At 37.8% G+C, this 21,623-nt stretch overlaps 2 protein-coding genes across 3 annotated transcripts; one reads left to right on the top strand and one right to left on the bottom strand.

Moving 5' to 3' along the window:
- Positions 1-4,141: 4,141 nt before the first annotated feature.
- LOC106130734 (cell growth-regulating nucleolar protein) lies at positions 4,142-6,383 on the bottom strand. Of its 2 annotated transcripts, none has more exons than XM_013329642.2 (3): positions 6,325-6,383; positions 5,997-6,176; positions 4,142-5,799 (listed from the first exon to the last, which is right to left on the bottom strand). In XM_013329642.2, exons 2-3 carry the CDS (start codon positions 6,122-6,124, stop codon positions 4,668-4,670), a joined length of 1,260 nt encoding a protein of 419 aa, XP_013185096.1. In that variant the 5' UTR covers positions 6,125-6,176; positions 6,325-6,383; the 3' UTR covers positions 4,142-4,667. The 2 variants fall into 2 exon arrangements, with proteins under 2 accessions (XP_013185096.1, XP_013185095.1); XM_013329641.2 differs by having other exon boundaries at positions 6,265-6,359.
- Positions 6,384-6,547: 164 nt separating this feature from the next.
- Positions 6,548-20,540, top strand: LOC106130732 (transferrin 2). The gene is made up of 16 exons (XM_013329636.2): positions 6,548-6,731; positions 6,873-7,069; positions 7,493-7,615; positions 11,120-11,281; positions 11,582-11,715; positions 12,067-12,233; positions 12,482-12,626; positions 14,223-14,420; positions 14,962-15,073; positions 15,845-16,027; positions 16,523-16,693; positions 17,193-17,362; positions 17,890-18,033; positions 18,578-18,765; positions 18,963-19,122; positions 19,546-20,540. Exons 1-16 carry the CDS (start codon positions 6,689-6,691, stop codon positions 19,814-19,816), a joined length of 2,568 nt encoding a protein of 855 aa, XP_013185090.2. The 5' UTR covers positions 6,548-6,688; the 3' UTR covers positions 19,817-20,540.
- The last annotated feature ends 1,083 nt before the right edge of the window (positions 20,541-21,623 follow it).

The raw sequence follows: 21,623 nt of genomic DNA, 5'->3' as shown, positions 1-21,623 counted from the left end.
CGGCACGTGCCACATATGACCGCCGCCTGATGGACGAGGGGGGGCAAACAAGGGGGGCATCATACATGATATCGTCGTGAATACGTTATATTGAGGATTAAGAACCCGTTCTAATCCAAACTTCTATACTTATATATACTGAAACCGCCGAGCTTGCATGAAGAGAGTTATGAATGTGGATGAAGCGAAGGAAGTATGCAGAGATCGTGGCAAGTGAAAAGATGTAAGGTACCCGCGGGTATTTAGGCCTGTCGGGCAATAAGGCCTAAGGAACAAAAAACGCACAAAATACAGTAATCGACGATCAAGGTTACACTCACAAAAGCTCAGAGCGTATACAAGTCGCTGCGAAATAGCGGACGAACGCTTGCACTTCTTCCCCCGCCAGTGTCGTCGAAAACATTCAGCGGTGACGGTCACGCGGCACGAATTATAAAAATGTATTCCAATAAAACGTAAGTTATTTTCAAAATATCATATTTACTAACCATTATTTAATGTCCGTTAATTAATGTATGCTTGTTCTTAGGTTACCGTATTAAAGGACTTGTAGTTGTGAAAATTTTATTATATTTTTATTTTTTCTGTAAACACGTGATTGGCGGATATTAAGACCTATAAAATTTAACTATAGACCTTATTATTATTTTTAACTGCTATATAAGTAGAAGCGTGTTTTTATGATGTTTGTTGGTGGGTGTTATGTACGTATTTATACATTTTCAATTTATTTATCATTGTTTTCAGTGCTTACGGTCACGATGCCTCCCAAACGGGCATTGTGGTCAGAAGACGATCTAATAGCATCTGCTGTTAGAGCGGTACAAAGAGGAACTTTGAGTACGTATAAGGCTGTAGAGAGATATAAGGTTCCTAGAAGAACAATCAGAAATCATCTGCAATCGGGAAGTTTAAAGAAAAGTTTGGGACAAATATAATCAAGAGAAAATAAATAGTAAAGCAGTGAAAGGTAACAAAAGTAAGAAAAATAAACAAGACGAAAACTTTAAAGGTAGAAAAGAAAAAAGGAAGTTTAAAAAGACTTTAAATCCTAAGAAAGCTAAAACTGTATCTGCAAGAAAGTCTACTTCCGTTAAAGATAAATCACAAAAACAAGTGAGTTGGTACTGTCATGCCTGCAAAGAAGATAGAATGGACGATGCAATGCTCGCGATGCTCCAAGTGGTACCACGAAGAGTGTATCGGTTTGACTGCAGAAGATGCTGATGATTTTCAATGTCCTAATGGATGCGAATAAGGACAATTTATTTTTCTAAGAATAGTTTGCTTCCTATTGCTTTATGTTAACGATTATTGATCTCAAGAATACCAATTTACGTAGTATAAGTTGATTTTTGAATAGTTTAAAGTATAGGCCTTTTTATCCTACCCTAGTATAATAAAGCCTACAGATTGCGTTTTAAAAAAAGTTATATATTGTTTTGGTTTTAAGCTAGAGAAGCTATTTTTTGTTTAAACTTTGTAGTAATTTAAGTACATGACTGATTAATAATAATAGCTAGGCCTTGATACCCGCGGGTACCTTAGTCTCTGCCTACCCCTCCAGGAAAGAGGCGTGATTTTAAATATGTATGTATGTATACTTACTTAAATACAAAAGTAGTTTGCTTGTAGATAATGAATTCAAAAACTTTAAAAAGACAATTCTAAGTTAATAATTCTCTCCCTAGATTGCATTTTACAGTCTGACGGGAATGGATAGCATACAACACACACTATGTGTTTTCTTCGTTTTACCTATAACCAGCATGATCTTAAAGATAATTAATATTATGGCATGTGGTTTTCGGTAATTTACCTATTAAATAGGACAACTCCTTTTATCTAAGAGAATAAAGCACTATCAGCTAGTACAACCATGATCCAGACTGGTGGTCTCCTGAGTCACGATAATACCTAATTTACCCACTCCTAGACTGGGGGCATAAGTTGACCCAGGAAGACATAATCGAGAAAATTGCTTCGTATTTATGCCAATGATTGACAGCTGAACGAGGCCTTTTAGCTTTCGCTCTGTCTACACCGCAAAGTATAAATACGTGTTTATATGTATGATTAAGAGTAATATAAATATCTTTATTAAAGATGTGAGGCTAACATAATTCCTATATCTACTCTTGTTATATAATAACATTTACGACAATGTTACTATGACAAGGCCATAAAACTCATATTGCGCATGAAGGCCATAAACCAAAGATAAAATAAACAAGATTGTACATTCCAAAAGCCAAATAAGTCTTATGTTTACTTAGTAACCTGGAGAATAGATCATAGGTCATGAATCTAGACATATGTAAGTATCAATAGATAAAAATTCAACACAGAAAATCATCAAAATTAATACAATAACCTCCTTTAGACTCGATTGGTCGAAGGTGTACCAGGTCTAAGTATATATAATGTGGTTCAGGATGAAGACGAGTAGAAAAGAAAATACCTAATGGAGACCTTTCCCAGGAGCGAAAATTCACGAAACCTAGGAAGGTATTTCTTGACTCGATGCTATGAATATACCAACGTTAATATGTGTTCATTTACAAATCTGACACGACACGTAAGATTCACGTTATTATGTCTTTTTTTCTTTGGTAAATGAATTCTAAGCCGAGGTACTATAATCTGGGAAAATGTGTCGTGATTGCGAATGGGAGCTTGCGAACAGACGTGTGTCGCTTTTATTTCTATTTTTAGATGAGCCACTCGGCATACAAGCTAGGCACTTTTATGGAAACGCTAAGTAATATAACGGAATGACTATTATTTACTTATATAAGAGGTTTTATCAAATGACTTCTTAGGAATGTGTTGATTTCTAAAAAGTATTTCATTTGTATTGATATTACTAAATTTGTTTGTAAATTCCTAGTCCGTCCGTCTTTCACGTCAAAAACACTGAATCCATCTGCATGAACGAAGATACGAATATGTATGCATAATAAATGAATATGTACGCATATTATTTTACTCTCGAGTAACTGAGGGTCAACCCTATGATTGCTCCTCAGCTTAGAGCAACACGGGCCAGAGTGTGTTCCGAGTCGGAAGCAAGTGTTGCTCTAAGCTCCTCAGTATGAAGACGTTTGGTATCCTATAAAAAATGCGATTAATTTGATTTATTCTGATTTTTTACTGATAAAGCACAGCTAGGGAAACTATTTATTTGGTGTAGGAAGACGTAATTAAATTTTTCTTTGGAAGTGTACGGGAAAATCGCGCATATTTCGGGCTTAAAAAGGCGTAAGCTAAAGGTGTTATGTAATTGCAAGCTTGCATGAACTTCTAAAAAAAACAGTTTTGTCATGAATACAGTAGAGAGCATCGCCCTCAAACAAAATCGAAGTCATTTTCATAATTTTTCACGATACTTGAGAAGTCGCAGTGGGCGGCCGCCCACCAACGATACCCGCCTCTGAACATTTGATACTCTACGATTCACTACGACATCTATAAACTCAACTATAAATTATACTAGTTTTTACCCGCAGCTTCGCCCGCGCGGATTTTGCCGAACTACACGCGCGAATTTAAATGATTTATTAGTGTTGTACCACCGAAAAAATATAGAAAATTTTCGCAAATCGCACGGAATCATAATTTTTAAAAGAATGAAAATCACCAGTCTTTTAAATGTTCTTCTCCACTTCCACTCTTAATTATGTACATACTTACATACAAACGTATATAAACGTGATAATATGACATTTTATACCTATCTCTACTCGTTTCGCCTGAGCGACGGAAGTAACCCATGCTTTGAATTAAATGCAACATTGACATTTATCTTTTAGCCTGCCCACATAGGCTGAAGTTTCTTACACACGTATATCAAATCTTCATCCCGAGTAAGGAAAGTAAAAAGTGATTAAAAATGGATTTAATCACGTTTATCTTTCATGCTGGCCTGCTTTTTCCCACGCAAAAAATAATTGTTTTGTAGCTATAATGAGCCTAGCAACCCGACTACTTTTTATATATTAATTTCAATTCCATCAAGCTGAACTTGGCATTCGAAGTTTTTTCGACTCTCGGCCCTGTCTACCCCGTAAGAGATGAAGACATGATATGTATCCGTGAAATTATTTTAATAAAAATTTCATTCGCAATAATAAAACATTAATGGACATTCACAATTTATTCATATGACAAACTCAATAGACACAAGATTTACAAGTATACAAAATTTTGACGTAGATTTCTACATGTTCTAGATGGATATAAAACACTATTTTCTAATAGATTTCTTTAAATATTATGCCAATTTATCTGAAACATTTATCGTTATGGAAGATATTAGAGAATGGAAATATTGAGAGAAATATTTAATCCATTTTATTTTCATTGTGTCCCAGCACAAAATATGTAAAGGCATTACAAAATGACTATGTCACACTCTAATTTCTAAACTTTTAGTCATGTACCATCGATTTGAATAATTAAAAATACTCAAAGCACAGATAAAATCCAGAAAATTATGATCACGATAACCAAAACATTAGTTTATGCACTTAGAAGCTAATGAATTTTGTATTGGCTACCTTGTATAGTGAACTAGGCACAAATTAAAAAAAAAATAACATAAAACAGGAAAATCTGCAATGGACAGTTAAAAATAATAAAATGTCAATCCCTCGTGACAAGTATAATTATTGCAGCAGAAGAACCCTGTTTTTGTCTACCCTTACATTTGGCGCACTCTTCAATTTCTTTATAAACTTATCAGCAATCCTATCATCAACATCTTGGCCAGTCATCTCAGAAAATTCAGATAGAACTTTCTTTTGCAAGCGTTTGAAGGGAACCTCATTGCCTTTTTTTTCGAGGACAGACAAAATGACAGCATGCCAGTCAAACTTGCCATTTTTCAATGGTGCCTCCTCTTCACCAAGAGCTACATTTTGGTCATGAAGACAAACACTCTCATCTAGAGGTTCTACTTGCCCCACTTTGAGTTTCTTTTTCTGAGATTTTTCTTTTATAACAGGCTCGTTTTCAACATTCTCAATATTACCATTTTCAATCACCTCAGGAACACTATTGGCAGTGTCTTGGCGTTTGCGTTTTTTCTTCCCTTTGCCTTCTCCAACAACATTTTCATCTACACTTCCATTCTGAGATTCAGTCCTATTCTTCTTCTTCTTCTTATCCTTCTTAGACTGACTCTCTTCCTCTTCTTCAACAGGTGCAGCTACTGCACTTTGCAATTCTGCTTCATATTTTTGCCTTTTCTTTTCTTCTTTCCTCTGTTTTTTGGACATTTTCTTCTCGCCTTCAGGTGGCTTCACTTCTTCATTTTCTTCTTTATGTTCTCCATTTTCTACTTCATGTACCCCATTTTCTACTTTATCCTCTTCTTTAGTTGTATCTGCTTCTGTAATACCGTTCTGCTTTTCAACCTTGGTGTCACCATTGGTAACAGCAGTAGCTTTTTTCTGGTTTTGATTTTTATTTTGTGCATTAGATAACTCCGACAGTTTAACAGATATTAAGTCCCAAGCTTGATCAATGTCGCTAACATTTGTTTTATGTCCGCAAACATTCTTAACAAAATTAACAAATTTTGGCTTCTTGCGAGGTGTGTTATTATGCTTGCTTACTGTCTCAATGATTCTGCGCACATTACCAGTTAAATTCTTCTGCTCATCAAGGACAGACTGCACCATCTCCACCCAAGCAGTTTGTTTCTTTTCACCTTTTTTCTCCTTTGCCATAAAGCCCTTTCCAGAGTAGCGTTCCTCTTCAGTAATACATTTAGTGTGACTTTCGTAGTCTGTGCCCCTAAAAACACAATTGATTAGAGTATATTACATCAAAACCTGACCAAAATAATTGGTTTAATAATATCAAATAATCAGAATGGTTTAACAGGTTAGAATTTCTAGAATGTATTTATCCGATAAGAAAAGTCTTTACGTTACCAAAAAAAAGACTTAATTGTATGCTGTATTTTGTAAGATGCCATGTTTTTTACTCACAGAAAGTCCTTGAAACAGTCCATACATGACAAATTAGGGTTACGGTTTCTACATTTTGTAAGGTAATGTTTCTCAACTTTCGGCTTCTGGACAGACTCTCCACAGTGTCCACAAGTAAACACCACCATTTCTAAGCCTCTACAGCACGTGGGTTTCCAAAATAAAAGCAATCAATGAAACCTGCAACAAAACATAAAATTTCAGTTATCTCATAAGGATTTCCTAGAGTGGCCATGGCAACATGTTGAGAATAAATATAAATTCATACTTTAAATAGATAATGAAATCAAAGCGTAAGCCAAATTCACAGTAAACATAAAAATTTCACCTTCGCCAACAACAATTTCCGTCCTGTCAAAGTCAGTCAATCAGCTGAGCTGACAGTAATGAAAACTATAACAGCCGGCCTATCTGTGACAATGACACTGGTGTGAACGAATGGATCACGAACGAACGCACATAAGGCTTTGGTGAAGGTGATGTGAAAATAATCTTGGCCACTGTAAAAAAGTAAAATGTCACGCAACGATCACGTCCTTCAAATCAAAACGTCAAAATAGAGTTTATTTAGTTTGGTTTGGTTGGTTTTTGGGGCGTTTACCGATCAACCGATAAATTTTTTGTTTCGCTAAACTTTACATAAATAATGACTAAATCTTTTTAATTCTCATTAATATCATTAAAAACTCAAGATGAAAGCAACTCAAATAGTTTTGATCTCCTCTATTCTAGTTGGTAAATATGGTTGTTTGTGTTTGTATCTTTTATTGTTGGATAAACGTTATTAGTTTTAATTTGTAAATATTGGATTTTATTATTGGGCGGCTACTGAAGAATTAATATCAACTTTTTATGTATTTATTTCTTTTATTTTAGCTAACGTAGCCGCTAGGTTTGGGTCTGAAGCTGTTATAAATACCTTCAAAGGATATGTGCCAGTGGAAGGGCAGGAGATTCTGACATGGTGTACAACATCCCTATTGGAGCAAGAGAAATGTGAAAAGCTAATGAAGATTATGATGCTTGATAAGGGATTGTTTGGGGAAGAATACATAGAGTTGAGATGCAAAAGAGTAAGTTGGTAGATGAGTCACACTGCACAAAAGAATCTGTCTCCCTGCATTTACCCAATTTATAATCATGGTCAAAGGCGCACTCTAGGCTCCTCTCCATATAAGTGAGGATGTAAACAAGACTAATAACACAATGAGAAAGAAGAAAAAGTGCCTGCCTAAAGAATTTTGATGTAGTGATTGTTAGTACTATATTTCATTGTTTATTTCTCAATTTTGGCATTCAATGTGCAACTATAAAATAAGTGATGAAACAATTGTCGTATTTAATTCAACAACATACATTTTCAAAGATTAAACTTAAATCATTCTCATCAATCATACATATAACCATGAATTAAATTATGAATCTGAATAATTTTCCAAAACTACATAGATAAAAGTTTAAATCTTATTTTAATAAAGTAAAATTAATCTTTTCAGGCATTTGATGTAGAAGAATGTATGTCCATGGTGGACCAGGGACAAGCTTCATTGCTGGCACTTGACGCTGGAGAGGTCTACGTAGCTGGCCGGTATCACTCTCTGGTGCCCATAGCTCAGGAGGTAAACTTCAATGTAAATGAATTTATGTCCACTGGTTATGATAAGGTGTCACAGAGAGAAAGAGAATATAATATCTGGTTGATAGGATTCTATAATGCCAATAGCTCACGATTAAGACATGTTGTTCCCTACAAACAAAATACCTTGTAACAATATTCTATATTTTGTAAATTATTACAATATTTTGGAGAATAACTGGTCCTCTTTTCACACCCAACATACTGAAAAAAAATTCTTATATTATTATTAAATATCACAATAATTTTTAAGTAATTTATTTGAAATCAACCAATGTTGTTAAACCATACATTTTGACAATAGGGAAGATGCAAATATGATATTTATGAAAATTTTACGTATAAAATGTTAAAAAAATATAAAAGAAGAACTTCTTCAACGTTTTTATTTTAAATTATGTTGATTTTTAGCAATTATTACGAATTAAAATTACGTTAAACGAAACGCATTTCAAAACACCAATCAGCGTTCAGTGACGTCACTCGTGCTGTGTCAACTTTTAGAAGTTAACTTTGCGATTAATAGGCAGTAGTGCTTTATTTACGTATTATTTACGTTTTTAATAAAAATGGAAGTTAGATTTAATAAAACAGACTCAAAAAATTTACATAAAAAAAAATTTTTTGTCGTGAGTGCAGAGTTTTCAAGTGTAGAAATGAAAGGCACTAAATTAGTACGGTATGCATGAATGTTTTTAAACGTTGTTTGCATTTTATTCAGCAATTTCTAAACATAGCAGTTATAATTTAGCTCAACGAGAGAAACTTACGGCGATAACGCAATCGGTTATGTGCAAATCAAAAGAGATGGAGATGGATTAATTATGTACAGTGAAAAGTCGAGTTACTCCAGAGCACAAAGTACCTACGAAAAGAAGATTATCGTGTTACAGCTGTAATAAATGAAGCACAAAGCTTAGTTCTGTCCTGCCAATGCGAAGATTGTGCAGCTTCTGCAGGTCAAGTATTACGACATTAATGAATAATTAAACTGTTCATAAAGAAGATTATTTTAAATGCTATGAGGTATTTATTATCATTACTAAAACTTTATCATATACAAGTGGGTGCAAGCATGCTGCTGCACTATTGCTATGGTGCACAGAAGGTCTGAGCAGCCTCTAATTACGTCCGTCACATGCTATTGGAAGAAGTCGAAATTATCTACATGTGCTTCTGGAAAATCTGTCATAAAAGCCAAAGAAATGGGTCAAGTTTCAGTCAATCACAGTTTCTCTCAAGTAAGCAGCTTTTTTATTTAAAGAGATTGAAAAGAAGTTAAATGTGTGTTACAATAATAACTGCATATTTTTAGGTGGATATTTTATAAGAATTTGTAGATGCTGTCAATAAAAAAGATTGTCAGGGAAGTATTCTTCGCTACTTTCAATAAGACAAGCATTCATAAGGTGTGTTCAAGCTTGATTGGAAAGTTGGACTCTCCAGAATCATTTCTTGAAGCATTATCAAAGCAAATGACCACTGATAATATAAATATGGTATTTTCCACCACCAAACATCAAAGTGATTCACCAATGTGGTTTGAGTTGAGGTAAGTAGTAAGACTTCTAGCTTAGTTTTGTTTATTGTATTTATCACTAAAATACCATGAATAAAAAAAATATTTTGACAAAATAAACTCATTATCATACTCACATAACATAAACTTGATTGGCATATTAGCTGTATATAAGTTTATTTTTCTATTTTACAGGTACGGCAGAATTACTGGCTCAACTCTTTATGAAGCCGCTCACTGTAGAACTATAAATGGTTCCCTTCTGAACGCAATTATGGGAGAACATTCAAAATTTACTTCCATTGCGATGAGTAGAGGGAAAATACTAGAAAAAAAAGTTCTCAAAGTAGTAAGCAAGAAAGAAAAGGTAAGTTTGGTGGTTTTTGTTTGTTTGAATATTATGAATAAAAGAAATTTGTAATGTTTGGTTCAAGGCTTTTGTAGTACATAATTCATATTTTTGTTTCTGCAATTCAGATTGAAATTGAAGAAGCTGGACTACTTCTTAATGCCGAGTATCCTATTTTTGGAGCAACACCTGACGGGCTTACTGAAAATTATACAATAGAAGTCAAATATCCTTCAACCGAAGCTGCCATACTTTCCTATGTGAAATACAATAAAATAACACCAAAATGTTGTGTGCCATATGATAACAGCATTGTATCTGTAATGAATATTTATATTTTTTTTTTTTTTTTAAATTCTGGATAGATGCTGTATTTCCGAAATTAAAAGATATATATAATATATAAGCACATTTTTTTGTTTTTCAAATATTTCATAAATTTATAAAATAAAACTATGCTTCGAAAATATTGTTTTTTATTCAATTTTAATTAAAGGTGATTAACAAGTGCACAACAAATGATTATACTATAGTCTATTTGGGGTATGAGAAAATGATCTACACAGGCATTTAGAAACTTTGTTAAAGTAGATGGACACATAGACACAAAACATGAATCAACACGACTTTTTATCCGAATTTTTTCGGTATTATGTCTTGTGATCACTTGATGTAGATGGATATTCCATTTTAAATTATTACAAAAAACTTAGTGGAAAGTCGAGAAAATTTGCAATTTATGATAATCAACCAGTGTTTCCACTTTAAAAATTTTCTTTCCCCATGCCTCAATTCCGATTTCCCCTTTTCAGAACTTTTTTTCTCCTCAAAAATTATTTTGCTGTAGTTTTGGCACTTTTGTTGTAACTAAAAGTTTAATTTTTAAATATATTTTTTATAAATATATACGGGACAAATTACACTGATTGAGTTAGCCTCGAAGTAAGTTCGAGACTGTGTTACGAGATACTAACTCAACGATACTTTGTATATTTTATAATAAATACTTATATAGATAAACATCCAAGACCCAAACCAATCAGAAAAAGTTCTTTTCTCATCATGCCCTGACCGGGATTCGAACCCGGGACCTCTGGTGTCACAGACAGGCGTACTACCGCTGCGCCAAAGAGGCCGTCGATATAATTTTATATATAATAAAAATTAATATATGATTACCTAAAATTTCCCCTTTTTCTTCCCCTCTGGACCCTGATTACCCCTTAAAAGGGGAATTTCCCCTCATTGTGGAAACACTGTAATCAACGAAGGCAAGCACGACCAGTGTCAGACACGTGTGACGTCATTGGAAGTGTAGGTCCGTTTTGGCGCGAAAATTTAAACGATCAGTTTAAAGCCGCATTTTTTTACGATAAATTAGATTGTTTTAATTTTTTTAATATGTTAAGACCTATTTTACATGGAATTCTTTAAAATGAAATCAAAACTAAAATTATTGCATGTTCCCTATTATTAAGTGATATGAAGTATCCTTTAATAATTAATAAAAAAAAATAGTTTTTTTTTTATTTTTGAATAAAATCACAACCAATCATATTTTTGCATCAACAATTAATATGATTTTAGAAGAAGTGTAGTGAAAACAAACTTATTTTCAGTTGTATGGCCAAGGAGAACCTTACCAATACTCTGTGGCGGTAGTCAAGAAAGGAAGTCTTCCATCTGTTCAACCTGGAGCAGGTCTACATGGATTGCGAGGGGCAAAGGCCTGTTTCCCAGGAGTTGGGTCCCTGGCTGGATGGGTCATGCCTATACACATTGTAAGCTTTTTGTTTTATTATTATGTTTATTCATGAAGATTTGGGAGTATTAAATAATTAAATAAAATATATATAGGGAGATGAGCTGATGAACTCAAGAATATGGATGCCGAAAATTTGATATTTTTGATAATTTCTGATAAGGCATAGCAACATTGATTTCTACTGGCAACAGGCCAAAATGAGAAGAAATAAATTTAGCCATTTATCCTAAATTACTTAAAAAAGAGACTATTAGACCTTATCTATCTGTTAGACCTTTTTCTTTATAACTTTTAAGTGATTTTCATTAACTCACAGTTGATGCAAGAAGGTGGTCTCAAGATAACGGATTGCAACAACCATGTGAAATCGGCGACGAATTTCTTTGGAGAATCGTGCGCACCGAACTCGCTCAAAGACATATACAATCCCATTGGTGATAACTCTGATAAGTGAGTATGCAATCTTCCATACTATCACACCTAAATTTTCCATAGCAGTAGACATTAAAAGTATATTTTTAGGTTTATTTTGCAGACAAAATTAAAATGTGTGTGGTAAGATAAAAAAAAATATGTCAGAGTTATGATAATTTTTATGGAGGATAAATAAAACTATGTTTTTGTTTTTACTCCATTGCCTTAGAATAAGGTTCTTGAATTGAAAAGGAAGAAGGAAATGCATAAGAAAAGGCAATGAACAACAAAGTACTGGCAGCAATAAAATAAAAAAAAAAGTTAATGCTTAAAATGAAAAAAAAAATATAAATGAATGCTTTATTCATATTTAATGTTTGTTCACAGGCTATGTAAGCTATGCACCGGCGGGCCAGGCATTCGATGCACGTTACGAGATCCCTACGCCGGGTACGAAGGAGCCCTGAAATGCCTCATCGCCAACGGCACCGGCGACATAGCGTTCGTGAGAGACACCACTATACAGCACGCGTTGCTGTCGAACAAGATTTTGGGTGAGTTTTCAAGTTATATCAATGTAAATTTTCTGTAGTCTAGGGGTGAACTAAGAGAGGATTTCGAATGGCCATTTTTCTTTTTGTGTGTGAAAAAAAATGTGAATTTACCAATAACTAAAAATCTGTGTAAAAACCTGACATGCCCCCACTTCAGTATACATTCACAGCCGAATTCTGTACTTTTCTATTTATTCAAGCGGGAAATCTGTCAGGTTGGCGAACTGATGCATTAACGATTGTCGCAGGAGGTGTAACCGAGGATCAGTTCGAGCTGATCTGCCGCGACGGGTCCCGGCGCGGGCTGCGCGCGCACGCGCGCTGCCACTGGGGCCGCGTGCCCGCCGACGCCGTCGTCACCTCCAGCGCCGCCGCCGCCGCCACCCGCCGCCGGTACGCCTCTCTCTGTCTCCCTACAGCACGCGCGCTGCCACTGGGGCCGCGTGCCCGCCGACGCCGTCGTCACCTCCAGCGCCGCCGCCGCCGCCACCCGCCGCCGGTACGCCTCTCTCTGTCTCCCTACAGCACGCGCGCTGCCACTGGGGCCGCGTGCCCGCCGACGCCGTCGTCACCTCCAGCGCCGCCGCCGCCGCCACCCGCCGCCGGTACGCCTCTCTCTGTCTCCCTACAGCACGCGCGCTGCCACTGGGGCCGCGTGCCCGCCGACGCCGTCGTCACCTCCAGCGCCGCCGCCGCCGCCACCCGCCGCCGGTACGCCTCTCTCTGTCTCCCTACAGCACGCGCGCTGCCACTGGGGCCGCGTGCCCGCCGACGCCGTCGTCACCTCCAGCGCCGCCGCCGCCGCCACCCGCCGCCGGTACGCCTCTCTCTGTCTCCCTACAGCACGCGCGCTGCCACTGGGGCCGCGTGCCCGCCGACGCCGTCGTCACCTCCAGCGCCGCCGCCGCCGCCACCCGCCGCCGGTACGCCTCTCTCTGTCTCCCTACAGCACGCGCGCTGCCACTGGGGCCGCGTGCCCGCCGACGCCGTCGTCACCTCCAGCGCCGCCGCCGCCGCCACCCGCCGCCGGTACGCCTCTCTCTGTCTCCCTACAGCACGCGCGCTGCCACTGGGGCCGCGTGCCCGCCGACGCCGTCGTCACCTCCAGCGCCGCCGCCGCCGCCACCCGCCGCCGGTACGCCTCTCTCTGTCTCCCTACAGCACGCGCGCTGCCACTGGGGCCGCGTGCCCGCCGACGCCGTCGTCACCTCCAGCGCCGCCGCCGCCGCCACCCGCCGCCGGTACGCCTCTCTCTGTCTCCCTACAGCACGCGCGCTGCCACTGGGGCCGCGTGCCCGCCGACGCCGTCGTCACCTCCAGCGCCGCCGCCGCCGCCACCCGCCGCCGGTACGCCTCTCTCTGTCTCCCTACAGCACGCGCGCTGCCACTGGGGCCGCGTGCCCGCCGACGCCGTCGTCACCTCCAGCGCCGCCGCCGCCGCCACCCGCCGCCGGTACGCCTCTCTCTGTCTCCCTACAGCACGCGCGCTGCCACTGGGGCCGCGTGCCCGCCGACGCCGTCGTCACCTCCAGCGCTCCATTAATATCCGTTGTGTAGTTTAAAAGGTATATACAGAAGCAAAGATACATGCAGACATAGAGACAGACGCGGGAAGCGACTTTGCATTATACTATGTGGTTATAGTATACTATATAACGCTGTTCGCGTTAATGACATTACCTATTCGATCGAATGATTATACAAACTGAGCGCACATTTCGACCAATTTTTGCGACTTCTCTCTGATACAAATATAATCGATATTTATTATATATAAAAAGTAATCTGTTAATTTTATTACGGTAACATCACGTTACTCCCGAGTGGGGTACATAAATATTTTTTCTGCCTTGAAACCTGAAAAAATCACATTACTCGAGACTAATTCTCAGTGATAATATGAAAAATTCTTTCTAATACATCCCTTCACAAGATCACATCAAATGGAACAAATGTCTCAATTTGATTATTATTATTTCTCACCCACAGCTTCCAAAACATCCTGAAGAAGATAGTGGAGCTGTACGGAGATCCGAACCCTCTAAACCTGGCGGTGAACATGAGCGAAGTCACTCAACAAAGGGATGCATTCGGCAACCCTGTGTATTCTAGTACTGCATCTCCCAGATATCCGTACGACCAATATAATAGGAACAGTTTTAGTAATCAAGATGATGATTATAATGGGTAAGTATTTTTATCTTAATCAGTTGGATACTAGTTACTTGTGAAAACAATTTTTAAGGATGTAACATATTTTTTTGTCAATTACATGTACCTTTGAAAGATCTCTTAAAAAACTTCATCATATTATTAATGCCAGAGTGACTAAGTCTCTATACTAATATACAGTTTGTTAGTTTATTTATTTGTAAGAGCTTACCTTTGGAAATATTGAATTGCTCAACCAAAAGGCACACATGGGCAACTTTTTTTAGATTACTGGGGAACAAGTAAACCGAGAATTTTACTCTAACATACATACATATGATCACGTCTTGAAAAGACTGATAGGCCACGCTCAGCTGTTTGGCTTAGTGATAGAATTGAGATTCAAATAGTGACGGGTTGCTAGCCCATCGCCTAAAAGCGGAATCCCAAGTTTATAAGCCTATCCCTTAGTCGCCTTTTACGACATCCGTGGGAAAGAGATGGAGTGGTCCTATTCAAAAAAGAACCACCACGGCTCTCTAACACAGTGTTAATATATATTAATGTTTTTGTTCAGCATATCGACCACGCCGCCTCCGTTCAAAGTGCGTTACGACGCGGCCGGGCGTCCGATTGAGCTGCCATTCCACCTCTTTCAGTCCAACGGAACTACGGACTTGCTGCTACAAGTATGTTTTCTTATCCATTATTTTATTTTTACATATCTACCAGTCTAAAGCGTATTTCAATCAACTAGTAAAAAAGACAGTCAACAACAACAGTCAAATCAACTAGTAAAACAGACAGACAAATAGTTGCTAAATGCTATTTTACTTTTCTAGATTAGAAACCGGATCATTTAGGACTTCAGTCAAGGCTTAAAATTCTAATGCCACTTTGGGCAATGACTGATTTAACATTGTTAACGAAGCCAAATTATTTTTTATAAATAAAAGTAATTCATGAGTCTTCCTATAAGAAACATACCTATCAACCAATTAAAAATTACAAAGAAATTTAAAATTTAGCTTCCACCCTGATAAGTACGGAAGATATAATAACAAAGAAAAGTAATAGTAGAATAATAATGGAAAGAGGTAGTCTCTGCCTACTCCTCCGGGAAAGAGGCGTGATTTTTTGTATGTATGTATGATATAATAACAAAGTAATATAAAGATCTATACAATAAATATATGGGACAAATTACACAGATTGAGTTAGCCTCGAAGTAAGTTCGAGACTTGTGTTACGAGATACTAACTAAACGATACTATATTTTACAATAAATACTTATATAGATAAACATCCAAGACCCAGCCAATCAGAAACAGTTCTTTTTTCCTCATACCCTGGCCGGGATTCTAACCCGGGACCTGCGGTGTCACAAACAGTGCCTACTACAGCTACACCACAGAAGCCGTCAATTATTGTTTTACTATTGAATTATTTCAATATTTTAGGACTCAACAATAAACTTCCGCATACTGGAAGAGGACGACCAGACCGCCAGCCACATACTCCGCAACGAGTTCGTCGGCGACCAAGCTGAGAAGGCGGTCATGGGGATCATGGACTGTCCCGTGAAGAGAGCGGTGCTCTGTGTCACCAGCGACCCGGAGATGGACAAGTGTGTCAAGATGAGGGTCAGTGAACACTGCTTTGTTCTGTTTTAAAGTTGTTTGTTTTGTAATGGATGGCTTGGATTGTGGTTTCTCGCAGAGATGAATAGGAAGTCCTAGGCGTGTCCTCTTTCACCCGAAGGAGGACTCTTTCTATCTCTCGCTCTCGTCATAGTACATATATATTACAAAGTATTAAGATGTACAACCCGCTTCGAAATTGTACACTTGTCTGTGATTTTGATAAGAAACTGAAGACACACTTCAAAACAAAGACGAATGTCCGCCTCACCTACTTACTTGCTCTCTTATTTAGATGTACATGTTACTGTACTTACTTACTTCGGGCTCAGTTTACGTGATAAATTTTAACATACATACATACATATAATTACGTCTATATCCGTTGCGGGGTAGACAGAGCCAACAGTCTTTTAAAGACTTAATTAAATTTGACTTTTAGATTAATTTAATCAGACAACAAATTGATTTTGATGAATTTTCCCATCCCAACAACAGGTGGCTCTGAAAGCAGCGTTCCTGTCGCCCACGCTGGTGTGCTGGCGCGGGCACAGCACGCGGCACTGCGAGCGCGCCGTGGCGGACGGCGCGGCGGACTTCGCGGTGCTCGACTCGGCCGACATGCTGCACGCCGCTTATAAACACCGTCTCGTGCCTTTTATGCAACAAGTTAGTTTTTTTTTTGTTTAAGTGCGTTCTTTTTTGTAAAAAATTTGAATTTCGAACACATTTTCATGTTTTAATATTAATACTTGAGAAAGCACCTATGTTTGTAAAGAATTTGAATTTCGAACACATTTTTATGTTTTAATAGGTACTTGAGTGAACATGAAAATTTTAATTTCAAACGTGTCTGCTCTATTTTCACTTTATTTGTGTAATCGCATCAACGCAACGCATCGCAAATAGTTCTTTGTAAAAACGTTTTAAAATAATTTTCTGAAAATTGAGTAGTACCTGTTTACCTAAAAACAATATTTGGCGATGATAAAACGGAAGTAGAGTAAGAATTTAAAAAAAAAATCTGTTGTGAGGACATAATCACCACGCGAAACAAAAAATTACAAAACAAACAACAGTTTTTTCTTTGCATAAACAGGATGTACCTGAAAATAATAGTATACAAAAATGACATTAAAATTCGTAACACATAAAACATTGTTCCCAGATATACTCATCGGGCAACAGCTGGTACTACGCCGTCGCAGTTGCCAAGGAACAGGATCCTGATACGGACCTCACGTACTTACGCGGCAAGAACACGTGTCACACCGGCATCGGCATGGCGGCCGGGTGGGTCTACCCGTTGGCGTATCTCATCTCTAACGGGTGGATAAGGTGAGAAACTTTGCAAATAACAGATCGTACATTGTTACCACTTTTATAAGTTATACCGCCGATGTATCTGTGGGAAAGCGTAAGGCGAGGTTTTGTAAAGATGTCATGAATAGTCTCTAATATTTTTAATTTTTAATTGTATCAACTGTATTAACAATATTTTCCAAATTGTATATTATTATTACTAATTGAAAAAAAAATATTCAAAATTTTTGAACTTCAATCAACATTTTATTAATATATTTATTAATATTTTCAACTACGAAATTGAGTATGTGGTGTTTACCTTCAATGGTTTGCACATTTAGCAATTAAATTAACATATGTATTAGATTGTATATCATGTATCAATGTAGCAAACAATGGTAGACCAAATAAATAAATAAAATTAAATGCTTTATGGCACGAAAATATTTCAGCCCGTCCACCTATCAGAGCGCGCGCTCCGCTATTAACAGCGAGATAACAGGAAACACTTTGACATTGACAAACGGAATGTCAATGATATATTTTTTTTTTATTTCCAGACCGTACGGCACGGACGGCGCGCACGCGGCCGCGTCGTACTTCAGCAAGTCGTGCGCGCCCGGCGCGCTCAGCTCCGAGTTCGTGGACGCGGGCAGCGTGCCGCACGACAACCTGTGCCACCTGTGTCACGGGGGCTCCTTCCGGTGAGACATCACACTTTACCGATGATATTGCCACTAGATACTACTGGCTAGTGGAAAGAGGTAATCTCTGCCTAGCCCTGAGGGAAAGAGGCGTGATTTTATGTATGTTTGTATGTATATTGCTACTAGGTACTACCCCAATCCCAATCCTGGATCATGGGCAAAGGCCCATCCTGTCTCCCCTCCAGCAAGTTGAGATTGTAAATCTCTTCCATCATCTTCCTGGCGTTAGTCTCGGTGTGTTCTCATTGCTCTAAAACAAAACCCGAAGAATCTATCACCGTAACCCTGAAGTCAGTTTTTACATGAACCTCAACCATGCATTCATAAATTCACACCTATTTGTTGTTGAGAAACTATATCGTTCCACTTGCCGCGACATCTCAACTGTTTTGCTTAACCCATTATTATCAATATTTTCATGCTTGCTCCATGTTTTAGGACACTTCTAACCTGACCCTTCACCTCAATTTTACACAATACATATCTTTGTCGACCTCCTAAGAGTATTTACTAAAAAGTATATTTAATTTCAAATCCCCAGCCGCTGCCGCCGCGACGCCAGCGAAGACTACTACGGCCACATAGGCGCCGTCCGCTGTATGGTGGAAGGCGGTGGAGACGTGGCTTTTGTCAGACATTCCGCACCAGCTGAGGCCTCTGGCGGGAGAAGGAGAGAGTGGTGGGCGAGAGACTTGCTGGCTGATGACTTGCAGTTATTATGTCCTGATGGTAAGAGTTTTATTAGTACTTTACCTAGTACTAAACTACATAGGCGACGTCCGCTGTTTGAGAGTGTGAGATTTCAGTTTATCAGGATTAGAAGTGGCGATAAATGGGAACTATGACCGACTTTGACTTCGTTGTTTTTTATTGTGAATATTTCTGCTTGCTTTCATCACATTTTTTACCAGTTAAATTATTTCCAGGTACCCGGGCCAAAACGCACGAGTACAAAAACTGCAATCTTGGCAAAGTTCCGGGGGCAGTGCTGATGGGTCGCCCCAACCACACGGAGTTGGACACGTACTCCAATCTGATGGTGTATGCGCAACAGTTGTATGGCGCCATCACTTCTGATGACTTCAGGTACTTATACAAATGATTCTAGAAGTTTTTGATATGCTTGACCTTTAATAAGTGTTGATTTTATCTCAAGTATATGTATGTATAAAACTAAGTAGATTGTGTTTGAATTCGAATGATATCCATAAAAAAACCATCAAAATCGGTTCAGCGGTTAAGTCATAAAAGCGGAAAACGTGGATTTTTGCAACTATAATAACAAAAGTGTAAAATCAAAGTATGGATGTATGTAATACAGTCGAGTTACTGACATGTGTGGAAATAATACTTGACCCACAGATCCCGGGTTCTATCCCCGGATTATAATGGAAATGATTTTGCGTGGGAAGGAAGAGAAAGAAGTACGCCATAACACAAGACTTAAAATTACTTTCGAGGCTTAGCTAAATCTGGTATATCCTTTAAAACATTTTATATCGCTTCCAGCTTCAGCATGTTCTACTCCCCACCGCCGTACTCCGACCTCATATTCGACGACGCCGCAGTCCGCCTAAAGCCGCTCTCACACCGACAGCGTTCAGCGGAATTCGTCGCCGGGAAAGCGTTACTCAGAGCCGCTCGAATAGTCTCCAGCGACGCCCCTCAAGCGGCTTACTATATCGCGTCTGATCCAGACTTCTTGTCCCACGCGTACAGAGTAGGATTCGTCGGCGAATTAATCGCGTTCGCAGTTTTTGTCGTCGCTTTGTTGCGGTAAATGTGCTTTTATAACTTTGAGAGTACGTTAAAGGAAAATAACGGCAGATGACACTTATGCTGAGGGTCGACCGCCATGCCTCGTCTCTAGTTCTGTATGTATGATTAAATAGAAAATATTTGCAAATCAACTTGTGTGCCGTATTGTACCGTACCCAATTGTGGAAAACTGTTACGTACTGTTGTAATATATTCCTGCAATGACTTTTAGGAGTTACTATTTTACTCTCTAAATAAATCTGTATTTCTTATTACAATCTGATATTATGCTGCAACTTTGAATCTCGTCTCTATGTGGCTTTTATTATTACATTTTTTGTGTTTGTTTTCTAGTATTTTTTTATTGTGTAGCTACTATAGCTATAATTGTATTCTAATTCTATATTGTAGTAATTTTATTTTTACGCGCGTAGGACTTTTAAGCTAAATCACCATAATATAGTTTTTACTTTTTTGAGAAAAGTATTTTAATTTAAATTTCTGAATAATAGTTTATAAGGATTATTTTAATATTTTTTTATACTTCATTTATTTTGCAATATAACTTTTTGATATTATTTTTAAATTTATAATTTATATTTCTTATAAATATACTTTTTTACTAGCTTTAAGCATCAATATAATTGTTCAATTTAATATACAATTTCAATCAATGTTTTTTATGTATAATAGTGCCTTTTATATAGTTTAAACCAAATCCGTCCACAATGTACCTAGACTGAATAAGGGAAAATAAAGATATACTTTTAGTAAAAACTTTTGTGTATTTTTTTTACCTATTGTAGTAGTGTACTAAACTATAAGTGTACTTGACATACTAGACTTAAGGTATTTATTGTTTGAAGACAAACTTCTTTTAAGATTACAGACAAAATCAGGCATTCCTTCATTATATTTCACAACATACTTTCTATAAAGGCAACTTCACACTTAAGTTTAACCCTTCGTAAGCTTTAGGCCGTATCCGGGCATGTACTAGGAATGCTTTGTTCCGGATCCGTCCAAATGCACTCGTCGTAGTTTTTACACAAATATAATATCTAATAACAAGAAATAAGGTGTTTTATTATTTGAAATGTATTTCTAACGAATGAAGCCGTCATAGACAACTGTCAAATATGAATTTCATCCGTTCATTTAGCTAACCAAGTCATTTCAAATTGTGACTTCGTTGTGTTGCAAAGTGACTGAAGAACGTGTGAGAAAACTCGTCTTTTTTGGCTGTAATTACAAACAGGTATGTAAATGTTTTTATTTCGTTATTATATAGTTACTTTCGAAGCAATTACGTGTAAAAGTTTATAGATTTAGTAAAAAAAGAAGGATTTTAGCTTTTTCAAAAGTAGATGGAGTGTGTTACATATTTCTTTCGTGTTAGTTTATGCATTATATCCAATACCTCTGTAATGGATATAATTGGTTTTAGATAGTAAATTTATTATACTATTGAAATACACTAACTTTTTTACAATAAATACATGGATTTTGTAAATATCTTATATTTTTCAAGACTGAGAATCCGTTACACGCACACATACGCACTATGTCCGCCATCTTACTTGTGTCGTACACTGTCTGTGTATTGTATCGCGACGCTAATATACAGCATGCTTTCAAAAGCCTCTGTGATTTATTCATTGATTGAAACTAAATCTACGAAATTTATTTTATTGGTTTTAGTCAAAATGTCGTTTGGTTTTGATGACATGATGTCATGATAGTTGGGAGATGGTATACAGGATCTACGCTCCGGTAACTCGTATCGCGCTGTGTTTTAGCTCGTTAGTTTTGTCTCCGTGAGCACTTTC

Source organism: Amyelois transitella, chromosome 23, assembly GCF_032362555.1.
Source record: "Amyelois transitella isolate CPQ chromosome 23, ilAmyTran1.1, whole genome shotgun sequence".
Classification (NCBI taxonomy): Eukaryota; Metazoa; Arthropoda; class Insecta; order Lepidoptera; family Pyralidae; genus Amyelois; species Amyelois transitella.
The sequence above is the reverse complement of the archived record's forward strand: the minus strand, read 5'-3'. Positions and strand labels throughout refer to the sequence as shown.

Excerpts from the sequence above, each read along its gene's own strand:
- LOC106130732 (XM_013329636.2), top strand. The coding sequence starts at position 6,689 with ATGAAAGCAACTCAAATAGTTTTGATCTCCTCTATTCTAGTTG. Across the intron at positions 12,234-12,481 it reads GCTGTCGAACAAGATTTTGG|GAGGTGTAACCGAGGATCAG; the intron begins GTGAGTTTTCAA and ends CGATTGTCGCAG. Across the intron at positions 12,627-14,222 it reads GCCGCCGCCACCCGCCGCCG|CTTCCAAAACATCCTGAAGA; the intron begins GTACGCCTCTCT and ends TCTCACCCACAG.
- LOC106130734 (XM_013329642.2), bottom strand. The coding sequence starts at position 6,124 with ATGGTGGTGTTTACTTGTGGACACTGTGGAGAGTCTGTCCAGAAGCCG. Across the intron at positions 5,800-5,996 it reads GACTGTTTCAAGGACTTTCT|GGGCACAGACTACGAAAGTC; the intron begins GTGAGTAAAAAA and ends TTGTGTTTTTAG.